At 34.6% G+C, this 14,183-nt stretch overlaps 1 protein-coding gene across 1 annotated transcript in view; it reads left to right on the top strand.

The window, feature by feature from the left end:
• Positions 1 to 2,547, top strand: part of LOC106468239 (F-actin-methionine sulfoxide oxidase MICAL3-like) — a 42,414-nt gene extending 39,867 nt beyond the window's left edge. The window contains exon 10 of the mRNA XM_013928656.2: positions 2,441 to 2,547. Coding sequence (XP_013784110.1) covers positions 2,441 to 2,443 — 3 coding nt within the window. The 3' untranslated portion in view covers positions 2,444 to 2,547. The remainder of the gene's footprint in view (positions 1 to 2,440) is intronic.
• The last annotated feature ends 11,636 nt before the right edge of the window (positions 2,548 to 14,183 follow it).

Raw genomic sequence — 14,183 nt, 5'->3', positions numbered from 1 at the left:
ACTAAATGCACACTGAGATGGGGGTTCCACAAGATCACTTGTAGGATTTTCCTTGCGATATATTTGCTTCATTAATATGCCCATTTTGCACCATGCTAACACATGGACTTCATGGGTAAAGTGGTAGGGGATGGCTGCCCATCTCTGCCATTCCTTAGACTGAATAAATCAGGAATGGTCTGCTTTTCAAAATAGGGTTTTTGTAGTCACCTATTGCACTGTATCCAGTGTTGATGCTCCTCTGGACTCTCCAATACATTTTCTCTCCCCTTTTATCATCCAGTGGAGGATGAGAGTTCATACCACTTTCCAGTTCCGAGTTGCTGGGATGGTGGACCATGGAGGCATCCTCCTGAATGTTATCGATATAAATCATGCAAACAATACTAAATTCATTAAGTTGAGGGTAGGATGGTGGTGTTCTGTTGGTGTATATGACAATATGTCTTCCAATCTGACGCTCCATCTTTGAACAGGTTTATCTGAGGGGATGTTGGAGCTTTGGAGTGATCCATCAAAATTGCAGTTCGTGCCTTTGATTGGTATCTCTCATCCTACCCCACATGGATATTGGTTCTCAATGGCTGGGATTTGGATTCAGAGTTGGACCAATCAACATAAGTCCTCACACTTGTATTACAGGGGACTGTCCTCTCACGGAATTGGACTCATGTTCACTGCTACCATGTTGTGGGTCATGCTGGATGAACATGCAGATTACTACAATTCTTCCTCTTGTAATATCCCTCAAAGATTTTCACATACCAAGGATGTTACTGCACTGGGGTGGTTCCTGTCTGATTGGTTTTGAGTAGGATATTTCACAATACAGGGACATCTTTATTATTATGATCGTCCGGATGTCAAATTCCTGGATTGGTACAACATTTTGTCCCTTTGCTATTATGTTCCCTGTCCACAAATTGGTGGGTATGATACCTCCTTCTGGTCTACTGAACTTGAGATGAAGATGGTATGATCCTCTTTCCACCCCGACATGGATGTCGGTTCCCAGTAGCTGAATTTTGGGTTGTAGTTGACTTGCCGATGGTATGATCCTTTTTCCTCCTCCCTCATGAATGACAGTTTCCAGTGGCTGGGTTTTGGATTCAGTTGTCCATTGCACCCTAGCCACTCTACACCTTGGGACACATCCTTTTTCCTCTCACACACATTACTTTCATCAAAGTTATTGTGATTCTGATATTCGGTGGTTCAGATCTCTATCCAACCACTATTCTCTCCCTTTTGGATGTGCTTCTCTCATGTTTGGAACACCTTTTTTCACCCTGGGCATAGAATATACCTGGTATAAAAGTAGTGCGTTCTCCCACATATTATTCTCTTCTGCAAGGATCTCCTTTTTTGGGTGTTCTTCAGATGTTTTTAAAGGATGCTTCTTTCTTTCCCTCACACTGGTTCCTCCACCTATTCAATGTGGTTTTCAAACTATATCTGTGAACAGAGGTAATGTGCTGTATCAGAAGTTATAGTTTTTATAAATTGAAAATGTATTTCCAATAGGTACTTACCTCCACTCTCACTTCCCACTTTTCCTCACCACTGAGAACCAGTGCTTCCATTTTCAGCCAAAACCTAAAGTGATAGTTTGGTAGTATCAACTAAGGGAGTCATATGCATCAGGAGGTAAGTTGCACTCCTATTGGTGGTTGTCGCATGATGATTTACATGCCAGACACAGTAAAACCATGTTGATCATGGGGTATATGGGAGCTCAAGGCTTGTGGCATGCTAAAATATTTTTCATATAGAGGTCAGCACTGAATGAGAAAAGCTATCTGTGAGAGAGAGAGGTGAGTACCTATTGGAAATACATTTTCAGTATAGGAAAATTATAACTTTTGTCTTATAAAGAAAATACATGTTTAAGTATATAAAATATTTTAATTAATTATTTCATTTTAACACTCTAACACACATCTTTAACAGGCAAATGTTAATGTAGTAAAACTTTAGTGCTGTATAAAACCTCATACATATAACTATTACTATAGTCTCACTAAGTAGCTTCTCTTCTACAAGTTACTTCTCCACAGCTTGCACATTTCTTTTAACTTAGGAAAAGCTTATGTGCAGTAACAGATGGAAATAAATATCTTTCTAAGACAGTCTTGCTTTTACAAATAAACACTTGTTTCTGTATGTATGTATCTACACTATTTTGCCAAAATAACTAGGACAGCACACTTTTGCAAACAAGTGTAATTTAGCAATTAGTTTAAAAGCCTGCATGCTAATCAGCTGTTTGGTGTTTAGATGATATTGACAAACTAATAAGTATAGTTCCTAGACACATCAGAAGCAATATGTTGATGGCTGCTGCATGGTCTGTTTTCAGAAAGTGTGGAGTTGTAGGTGTTTCTGTTAGAAACAGTTTAATGAATTTCTGAATGATCAGTCCACTATCTTTATTGTTCAGTGAGCTCACTCAAGGTTGAAGGTCGTGGAATTTCCAGCTGTTCCATGGAAAGAGTAGAATCAATACTGTGTTGAGAAGAGTAACATTTCTTGGATGATGGAGAGAAATGAACAGGATTAAAGAGCATTAATAATTTATGAATTGTTTCAGCAAACAGTGCTATTTTCTGTAAGTGTCATCCAGTGAAACTGTTGTCTTCATCAGAATTTCACCAATCTCATCTGCCTGGAACTTGCTCACGCTACATTCTGTCCATGATGTTTAACTAACTGGTGTTTTTCTCTGTATTCTGAATCTGGAAATTTTATACTGAGAATGAAAGAAGCTAAAAAAATTTGCAGTAACTTGTTAATTTAACAGAAATTGATGAACCTTTTTGTTCATTCTTCAAAAATTGAAAAAAAAAATTACTAAATTTGATGTTGCATTAAAGTATAAAATTTGGTCATTGTTATATTATCTACATTAGTTTTAATAAAAAATATGTTATATATATTTTTACATATAACGAGTAATTCATCAAATGTGGATTACTGTACTTTAATTAGTGATGATTTTTACGTACTTATTCTTTCATTCTAATCATAATATATCCTCTTATAGCTGCTAGTAATCTTTTCAACCTCACAAGTTTTAAATTATTACAAATAATTTATTTTATCTTTTAATGCCTGGTTCAGTATTTGAAAAATTAATTTTTTTGTGATTTGATCTGTCTGTTGCTGAGCCAGAAAATTTGAACAGATGTAATTTTTATTTGTGATAAGGACAATATTAGACTTCAGTTGTTTAAAAGACATGTTTTAATTGAATAATCTAAAGGAGTTTTGGAACATTTTTAAAATTAATTTTTGTTTTTAGTTGACAGCAAAAACAGTTAAGAGAATAAAATGAAAAATGTATTTGCATTTAATCTTTTATTTACCCATGGCTGCTATACATTTGACATTTCATGTATCTGAACTTTCAAACTGCAAAATAGTTATATTTTTACCAAAGAAGTGGATAGACTGAGTGATGCTTAGTTAAATGTTTTTTACATAGTTTTATTACACAGTGTAAGAGATTATATGATAGTGTGTTAAAATCAGTTAATAGTAACTTAGTGATATATGTAACAATTATGTAATTTTGATATTATATTATTTTGTCAGGTGTATAGTATATAATAACTTGTTTTTTTAACTAATGTTATAGATTTATCATTGTAATCATGTGTTTAAAATGTTTGGTCATAAGTGTGTAGGATATTGATATACAATATTTACTTACTATGAGTGACTAGAAAGCTTAGGCTTAGCCATAACCTTCTTATAAAATTAACAATTATTAAGCTTCAAAGTATTTTTATTGATTAGTAAGCCACATTTATTTTTAAATGGTCTATCATATGTGAGTGAGTTGGTTTATTCATACATACATACATTTATGTTTGCTGTATTAACTAGTAATGTATTAGTGTAGGATTCAGAAAATGAGACTGGTTACATGCATTTTGTGGTCCAGGAAATCGTGAAATTATATTTTCAAACACTAGAATATATTAAAAACGTTATGAACTGGCATAAAAGATACAGTATTGTACTATCTTTATACTCATTTTAAGCTTATTGACCTATTCAATTTCTTACTCCTTGAAAAAAAAGAGAATAAAAAGTTGTTAAGATTTTGTCTTTTTGATTTCTGATAGTGATGTAAAAACTTTACTGTTTAGTTGTGAAGTTGTATATAAAATTACATTTCATAGAGGTTTTTTTTTATTTCAAAATTCCTTCTGTTTTGGGGTTTGTACTGCTAAGGAATTTATGAAATAAAATGTTCAAATTAAAAGATGTCTTTCCTTTCAATAGTTCAAAAAAGAAAATGAGAAACTTTTATATCTTGATTACATCTGTGTAGCCACAAAACACTGCTATTAACATAATTAAAATAGTGTTTGATCCTATTTACATCATTTAATTAATATAATAAAATATTAAAAGCTTTTAAATACAAATTTATCTTGTAAATATGTAATAATTTTGAAAATTTCTTTTTAAAGCAAGATTATACCCAGTGTCATTAAACTCACAATATTAAAGGCTGACAATATTTTCTGTGTGTCAGTATTTGTTCTATCATCATGAAAGCATATACAGTGTATACATACATTATGAACACTAATGGATTGGAATGTAAATAAATGTATTCTTGGCTCATGTAGGTGAGCTAGTAGGGCTTATTAGATCTCAAGTAGTTAACTTTCCACCTTGATTAGCATGCTGTTTTACTACTAAAAACAGGGTTTGTTCTTGAACTCCACACATACACAATACACTCCAACAACATCAATCTAACAACATGTATACATTTTTCAACAGTTTCAGACTGTGTTCAAATTGACGACACACAGTATACCATCTGACAGTCACAGGACATGAAATACATAAACAAATTACACAGGGCCAACCACTAAGCCAGGTATTTATTTACACGGGTAGCTTGATTCATCATCCAGTCAGTTCTGAGATCAAAAGATATTTGAACCTATCACCAGTATTACTATGATTCATCATCCACTCAGTTCAATTGGTCCTCAGATATGGAGAGACATTACAAATCCCCTTAGTAATAGTATTTTAGTACATTTTCAACAAATCTTTTCTTTTTAATTCTGCAGTGTCTTATCTGTACATGTAGCTAGTGTCTATAATGTTTATGGCAAAAAAGTGTTTAAAAGATATAGTTCAGAAAGCATTATTTAGAAACCTAAATTTGTGAGAGAATTATCACAATTTTATTGAAGCCATTGCTGATTTTAAACTTACTGTATGGCCCGGCATGGCCAAGTGGTTAGGACACTCGACTCGCAATCTGCAGGTTCACATCCCTGTCCCACCAAACATGCTCGCCCTTTCAGCTGTGGGGGGTTATAATATGATGGTCAATCCCACTATTCGTTGGTAAAAGAGTAGCCCAAGAGTTGGTGGTGGGTGGTGATGACTAGCTGCCGTCCCTCTAGTCTTGCATTGCTAAATTAGGGATGGCTAGCGCAGATAGCCCTCGTGTAGCTTTGCGCTAAATTCAAAACAAACTTACTGTAAATTGTATAATTTTACTGTATTCTTTTCCATAAATATACATAAGAGACTGAATTTATGTAGGTATAAGTTAGTGTAAACTGTTTCACTGAGAACTTAGAAAGTGTTTATTTCATGATCTTTACAAAATAAATTCCACTGCCAGTATCATAGGTTACTTAGTTGATACAAAGAATCATGGCATAAGGTTTTATTGGTTGTACATTGTTGTGAGGCTTCCTTCATCACATGCGGTTTGTCTTCTGTAACATGCACATGTATTACAGGAACTACATTATAATGTTTCTAAAATTATGTGCAATCCCTCAGTTATGCATTATCAGGAATCTAATTTAACTTCATATAGATAATATGGAGAGCTAGGTTGTTGTTACACTACACAAATACATAAACCCATACATATTCCAGTAGTGTGATATATAAAATACACTTATTTGTTATTAATTTATTATCTTTTGTGCATCTTTGACTTTACCAAACTCAATTTCATGGTAACAAAAACAACTAAAGCACCACATCTAGAAGGTATCTTAAAACAGTGTGGTAACTTGTACTTTTGTTTCCTGCTGCATTTAGGTTTCAAAAGTAGATTTATTATGGGTTTTAGTAGAAAACTTTATCAAAACCATGCTTGCAACAAAAATTATATGCAAACATGAAACATAATTGTCTTAAGACTATTTGTATACTTGTTTTAAACAGTGTATTGCTTGACACAGTTAACCCTAGGTGGCTCACAACAAAACACAGTATCAGAATTATGTTTTAATTTGATTTTTATTGGGTTAATTACACACACTCGTGCACCATGTATATATAAACACACCAAAACTAGGTGTCTCAACATATCTTACATAAAACAAATTATTAGTGAAAGGTAAAATACTTCTCTCTTCTGGTACAATAGTAAATACAAAAGTGACGATCAGTCTGAAATTAAATTTATAATGTTTCTTTAAAATAATACATCAGTTACAAGGACACAGTATAATGACAATTCAAAATTTAGACAACCAACACAATAATGAGGTTTTTTACATATCTACCCAACCTGAAACTATTATTTTGTATTTTATAAAACAGTAGTTTATGTGATCTCTAGTGGTGGCAATATAGGGTGTGCAGTGCACAGGAGCCCACACACTCTAGGAGGCCCACCAAGCCCCAATCAAATTAACTTTAAAAGATTTGCTAATGAACAGTGGTAAACTGAGAACAGCATAGTTTTCAGAAAGACTGTGATTTCAGGAACTGGTGATTATTGTTCTGCCAGTCATCCTACACTTGTGTCTGGAAGGGGCCAAAGGAGATCCAGAATTTATCCCGCACAAGGGCCCACAACTAAGTACGGCTGCCGCTGGTGAATTCTACCTACTAAAACTTACCTCTCAAGAAAACAATAACAGATCTTGTTCAGACTCACACTGGAGTAGTGAAAGTATGAGTTATGTCATGGAATCATACCATATATTTGTAAGAAATGTTATTAAATTTTTCTCTTTTTTGCAATATCATAGGTTTTTTTATTATCACTCAAAATAAGAGATCAAATATTCACATATTTGCTTAAAAAAACGTGATATACATTTTATGCCATGCAACAGGTTTGTTTCTTTATTGTTGTTGTTTTTTGACTCGGAAAATCAGGCTCACTGAAAACAAAGTATATTGAAAATTATAAGTTTCAGTTCATTAGTGCTTTGATCATACTAAACAGTTTTGTTTTCAATCTTCCATTGTTTCCTAATGACATGTGGAATTTGGCTTATATTCTTATCGGATAATTGGGTCATTTTCCTATTTTTAAGGTCCTACAATTCCATAAAACCTTTAATTTTGGGTCTCAGAATGGTGTTTTAAATTTCTTTTCGAGTATCCCAGGTCTATAAAATATTTATTAGTAAGAACTTCTGAGTGAAAGTAAAGAAAAGTGTATAACCACACCATATTTGCTATATCCACTGCCAAGGATTAAGTTAGTGAAATATAATTTTTAATCAGTTCTATTTATAACACACCAGAGCAGAATTAGGGCAAGAATTTATTTAACATTATATTGTTTATTTATCTTAATACCATACTTTATTTACTTTTTTTTAATTAGCCTAATTTTTGAAGAACTGGCAAACCAATAAAATACAAGTTTTGAAAATTTTATTTTATTATATGTCATGTAGTGTCTGTGTTTTTCTTATAGCAAAGCCACATTGGGCTAACTGCTGTGTCCACCGAGAGGAATCGAACCTCTGATTATAGCATTGTAAATCTGAAGACTTACAGGGGATGCCATGTAGGAATAAAATATTAAAGATAATGAAATGAAGGTTCTCTAAGTTCTTTAAAAATATTGTACCTTTTTTCATGTTTTCCAGGAAGTTCATTGGGTCCAGTTTTCAATTAACTGTTGTCATGTCATCTATGTGGTTTTAATGTTTTCCAAGGTACTTTTTCTGATTACTTGAGTGAATATAAAACTTTTGTAAACTGAGACATATAGTTGGTGATCTGAAGAAATAAAGAAAGTTTAATTTAGGTTGCATTCCTATTTTAATTATTTTGTTCATTTTTGCATAACCAGCTGTCTTAACAACTCGAGTAACTATATATTAGTGTGTGATGTAGCAAGTTGGTGTTCCTTTGAAGGCTTTCCTCAAGGTGAGTGAATTTTTCTTATAATTTATGAATCTACTTGTTGTAGGAATTTTGTATTAGTAAAGTAAAAGCTTAAACATTTTACTTTCAGAACTTCAGTTCACCTATGGGTGAAGAGTGCGACATCTGTGGGAAGCGACTCTACCTCATGGAGAAAATGGAGGCCAGTGGATTACAGTTTCATAAGAAGTGCTTTCGATGTATGCACTGTAAATGTGTGCTGAGGTGTGTTATACTTGTAGTAGATTGTGTACATCTCTTTTATTTAATTTGTTTTGTAATCCCTTCTCACTCAGATATATCAGTATTGGATTTTTTTACTTTTCTCCAAAAAGTGGCTAAATTGGTTTCATGACACTACTGGCCCATATTCTTAGGAATTGGTCCTGAAAAGTGTAATGTTATAAACCACTCAAAATTTCACACAGTGCTCATATGTCATTATTAATTTTTTATGGTAATCTTAGAAAATGTGAATATTTCATGCAGTGTTTAACACCTTTTTTTGTCTACCCGAATTCAGGAATTCTAAACCACATGTTAAAGAAATTTTAAACATTTTAGACATAACTTGATTTAGTATTTAAAACTGAGAGTATTTAAAAATTGCCATCTTCAGGGGTTATGTTTAGTGGTGTAGTGATAAGATTGGAAGTAGATAGTTATGAACTTATGGAGTGATTTACCTGATGATGGGATCTTTGTGAAACTGTACAGAATTAAGAGTTACTGCCTTCAGGAGTTATGTTTAGTTGTATAGTGATAAGCTAGGAAGTAGATAGTTATGAACTTATGGAATGATTTACTTGATGATGTGAAATGTGTTGTTTTTCCAGTTTGTTCAAATATGTCATGTATGTGGATATTAGTGGCTACATTTAGCCAGATATTGTTTCATCAATAAAAGGGGGCCTGTTGTTTTTATTTTTTGTTTAAAATACTTATTCCATTACAGTTATCTGGTTTGGTTATAACTAACTTCTTATGCTGAGAGAGATAAATTTTGTGGTTTGCTTCCATAATTACAACTGTAGAAAAATTCTAAAGCCAAACTACTATATGTAATATGAGGTTTTATTTTATCAAAGGAGCCAGTAGTATGAAAACAATAGCATGTTTTTTCATTATTTTAATAAGACAGTAAATTTGTATTAAGCTGCAGCTTTTGAAGGGTAAACAAGATGTTAAATGGTAAGACAGTTTCTCAGTATGATTTTTAATATGTGTCAGAAGAAAGTGATACCTTTTATGTAAGTTGTCATATCTTTCCAAATGTAGCATGTAGTTCTCAAGCAACTGAAAAGCACATGTTAAACTCCATTTCTACCTCTGGAAACCCCCCCAGTGGCACAGCGGTATGTCTGCGGACTTACAAAGCTAGAAACCGGGTTTCGATACCTGTGGTGGGCAGAGCACAGATAGCCCTTGTGTAGCTTTGTGCATAATTAAAAACAAACAAACTTCTGGAAAGTTTTGCATGAAGTAATGTCCTCATGTTCTACTCTGTGGTCAGTCTCAGATGCATAAGAGATGTCCCCTCCCTCAACCAACACCTATTCCAAGGCAGTGTACTAGTCTTGTAGACTTTGACTAAGCTTCAGATATGCACTTGCAAAATATTCCATTTCAGATCCTACTTTTGCTGATCTAATTATTCCGTGATCCAGCTGACAGGCTCATTTTCTTTGTAAGCATTTCAGCATACAACTAACCATGTTCTGCAAATCTTCTCTTCAGACTTCCTCTTGCTTGATCAAATACTACGTTGAAAGTATCAATCTTGTCATAGGTGATATAGTTGTATCACTTTCTGCAGATTCTATTTTATTTAGCTTTTTGCTTTTTCTTCCTGTAGGCAAGCAACTCAGCTGACACTTTGACTTCATCACATTCCTCAACATGTAAAAGATCTGGCCAGTCAATTTTGCACAAAACTTCGATCCTTTGTTTGACAGATTTGTTTACTCTAGTTAAAATACTTTGTGTGTTGTCCCTCAGTGCTCTCAGTTGAACTGTACACTCTTGTATTTGCCACCAAGCATGAACTAAATCAAGTGTACTTCTTTGAAGCTATTCTGATACAGGTGTGATGTGATTGAAAATGGTTTGGTTTGTTTGTTTGGTTTGTTATGAATTTCGTGCAAAGCTACACGAGGACTATCTGTGCTGGTCATCTCTAATTTAGCAGTGTAAGACTAGATGGAAGGCAGCTAGTCATCACCACCCGCCGCCAACTCTTGGACTACTCTTTTACCAACGAATAGTGGGATTGACCCTCACATTATAACGCCATCAGGGCTGAAAGGGCGAGCATGTTCGGTGGGACGGGGATTCAAACCCGCGACCCTCAGATTACGAGTCGAATGCCCTAACCACCTGGCCACGATTTAAAATGGACATGAATCTGTGAGCAGTCAAAACTGTTTCATTTCCCAGAAAGCCCTCCAGCATTCCTCTAGCCTCTCTTTTCGTGGCAGCATCGTGTGATTTTGAATGCTGCAATATAACCAGACACTTTATCAGATCTGGGAAAATAGCTTTGGAGTGGTCTGTAGATGACCACTGCTGATAATGCACTTGATTTTCCCGACCAACGTGTTGCACCTATCAACTTACTCCTCTTCAGTTTGTTTTCTTCTAAACTTTTGTCAATTTTCTTTTATCAGATATCCATTCGCTTGTAAGAATTTTTGAAGAAACCTGCAACAAATTGAATAGTGATATTGCTGCAACACATACCTTTGTCGAGCCCATCACAACGAAACTGCGTACATGTTCATATCCACGGCAGAAGAGTGCTTTGCCTGCAAGTCACTGTACTGCCCATGGTAAGCTGATGCTCCATCAGTGCTGTTTGAATCACTTGTTGATATCAAGTTTGAACCTCCAAATACACCTTTTTACTAGATCAAACCATCCTTGTCCACCGTGGCCGTGGGAGGGAACGATAGCTAGTAGCCTTTCAGTAGTCCTTTCCCACCAAGGACTTAACTGGGCTACCACAGCACATTGGTCAGTCTTAGTAACGTCTTGTGTGGAATCAATCTGTATTGAGAATATACCCCTATTTCTAACTTCAGCTGATATAATGTTCTAGATCACATTCTTCATTATAACAAGCAGCTTGTTGATTATTTAACTGATGAAAGTAACTGAAGCATTTCTTCCAGTAGCTCCAGAGTTTTGAGTTCCTTGAATTTAGCAATTACTTTGTTCAAATGCTTTGAGAGTGACATGCCATACTGACTCAGAAGTTTTATCAGTTCCAAGAAAACACAGTGATTTATTTCACCATATGTGCAGCTTCACCGCTGTGTCCTCTAAATGGAAGATTAAACTTTTCAATAACCCTGATAGCAGCTATAATTCTATCAACAATTTTACAATTCTCCTGAACTTAAAGTTTCCTTTTATTAGGCAGCATGTCATATACGTAAAACAAGATGTTTCCACATAACCCACAATTTTACATGTGTTCCTTATAATCCTCTTGTTCCTTTACATGTTGATGAACTTGACTCAATCCACTGCATCCACGTACAAATGAAAACCTGGTATTATTGCTTGAAAAACTTCTGTTGTTAATTTTAAAAAAAAAAGAGTCATTGTCTCTTAATTTTTATCATCTATTGTTTATCGGTAGTACTCATCCAAGTTGGATGGAATATTTTCAAGTGGTTGAACCGGATGTTGGGCAAAAAATTTTGTTGTTTTAAAAATATTTTCACTTTCGCGAGAGTCGTCTGCTCCTATCTCTGTTTCGTATTCCCCACTGCTGTGTGGGGTTTCAGTGTGTGTTGCAGGCCATGTGGTTAGGGCGCTTGACTCGCAATCTGAGGGTTGCGGGTCGAATCACCAAACATTCTCGCCCTTTCAGTCGTGGGATCGCTATACTGTGACGGTCAATTCCACTCTTCGTTTGTAAAAGGGTAGCCCAATAGTTGGCGGTGGGTGGTGATGAGTAGCTGCCTTTCATCTAGTCTTTCACTGCTAAATTCGGAACGGCTAGTGCAGATCGATCTCGTGTAGCTTTGCTCGAAATTCAAAACAAACTGTTGCTGTAACATCATTATCATCTTTGTATGAATAAACAGGTTGCGTAGATTCAAGAATTTCTTCTTGGTCAGTTGTTTGTGTTATATGTTGATTATTTGGAAATGTTCAGTTTGAGAAGTGGTTTTATTGTTCTCTCTATCAAATAAATAAACAGATATGGAAGTGTCCTTGTATGTTGTAAAAATCAAATTTATAACATTATCACGTAGGAATAATTTACGCGCCATTTTTTAACAGTATTCCAACTTATTGTACTTAGCAAATGCCGCTGAATCTCACCAGCAAACTTTGCCAATGTTGGGCAAAATTCACCGTCGCCACGTACGTACAATATACCATGGCAGTACTATTAACAACCAAACCTGTACTGACTACTGACCAGCTAGACTGGTTATTAGCTCCTCGTGTCACTTGGCGTAGGGTCTGAAGTGTTTTAGAACTACTGATCAAATGTGTGTGCCACAGAAATTAATTTCTTTTATAAATGTCTAAATGACATTTATTATGCTGTGATCTTAATTGTTGAAAATATACTTTATTGTACATTATACATGAACATATATGGAATATTGATATTAAAAAAATAAATTTACAGATACCACACTCTGTTTTGCGTTTATTGATTTCCTCGCGAGATGGTTTTGAAATCTTAAATATTGTGAAGACAATGCAGGTCACGTGAGGCTTGTATCACGCCACTTCCTTCTCGAACCTTCATGAAATGTCGGGAGACTACTAGATTGGGGTAGTGTTGTATATATAAGACCGGCCAAGAAGCAACGTAAGGTAATGTATAATTGAACTGCGGATAGAGAATATTGTTGAGCACGTGAGACGTTCGTTGTGAATTATAGCGTTTGTTATAGCGCGACTGTTGAAATTAAGTGTATCGCAAAGTTGTATTCAGAAAGAATAAACCAGTTTTATTTAAGAAAGGACTTGTATCGGTAAAGTTTCTTCGGAAAGAATTTTTACGGAAAATTAACTAACGAACGGAGACGGAACAATATTATGACCAGTCGCAGATCCTATAATAAGCACTCAGCTTGTTATATGAATATCTGTTAACCATTCTACTGGCTACCTTACGTACAAAATGACCATTTATACGAAAAGTATTGATAATCTAATAATCTTAGAGCTAAAATACAAAACTAAAAATAGTCCTATTGTTGCTGGCAAAATTCACCAGATTGCCAGGCACAACAAGCCCATTAATCCTAATATAATAGTTATAAGTTGAGTTTATAACAGTACAATATTATACAACTTGAAGACCTACAAGTTTCACACAATACTGATTGTTGCAGTAATTGTAGCTGACAATTTTAATATTTTCGTGGAACAAAAACGATACTTTGTCAGGTAGGCCTATAACATATAGTAATATCAGCAAAACTAAACAACCATTAACACTGATACTTATATGAGCAAAACTAAACTTTAGTGTAGTCTTTTACTCACAGATCAACTTCCCAAGTATTGTTTATTATTATTATTCAACTGGCAAATTGAACAACAAATGATGATTCAATATTTCTAGTGACCTTTACAGACTCCTTCAACTTTACCATTTTAGAAGATTTGGGCTTTTGGCATCCACTGGGTTGTCCCCTCTTTTCTGAAATTCTTTATCATTTTAACGGATGAAGTCTACAGACTGTTGTCAGCTTAAATAATAGGCCCAGGACTTGTTCAAACTATGCAGCATTTAATGATTTTACTCAGATTTTTATAAGAAACATAAAGCTATGAGGTAATAGTCAGAAGAGAAGTATGGTGCTGTAACTTGTATGCGCGCCTATGCAGCACCAGTCATGCATGGATAGATCTACACAATTTTCTAGGCCTATACGTAAATAATTACTGGGAATCCCTGTCTATTGCGTACGCGAAATTCTAAAAAATAGTCTAGTGGTTTACAGAATGCGACGCGTTTAGCCATTTAAAACACT

This window comes from Limulus polyphemus, unplaced genomic scaffold, assembly GCF_000517525.1.
Source record: "Limulus polyphemus unplaced genomic scaffold, Limulus_polyphemus-2.1.2 Scaffold2928, whole genome shotgun sequence".
Taxonomy (NCBI): domain Eukaryota; kingdom Metazoa; phylum Arthropoda; class Merostomata; order Xiphosura; family Limulidae; genus Limulus; species Limulus polyphemus.
The sequence above is the reverse complement of the archived record's forward strand: the minus strand, read 5'-3'. Positions and strand labels throughout refer to the sequence as shown.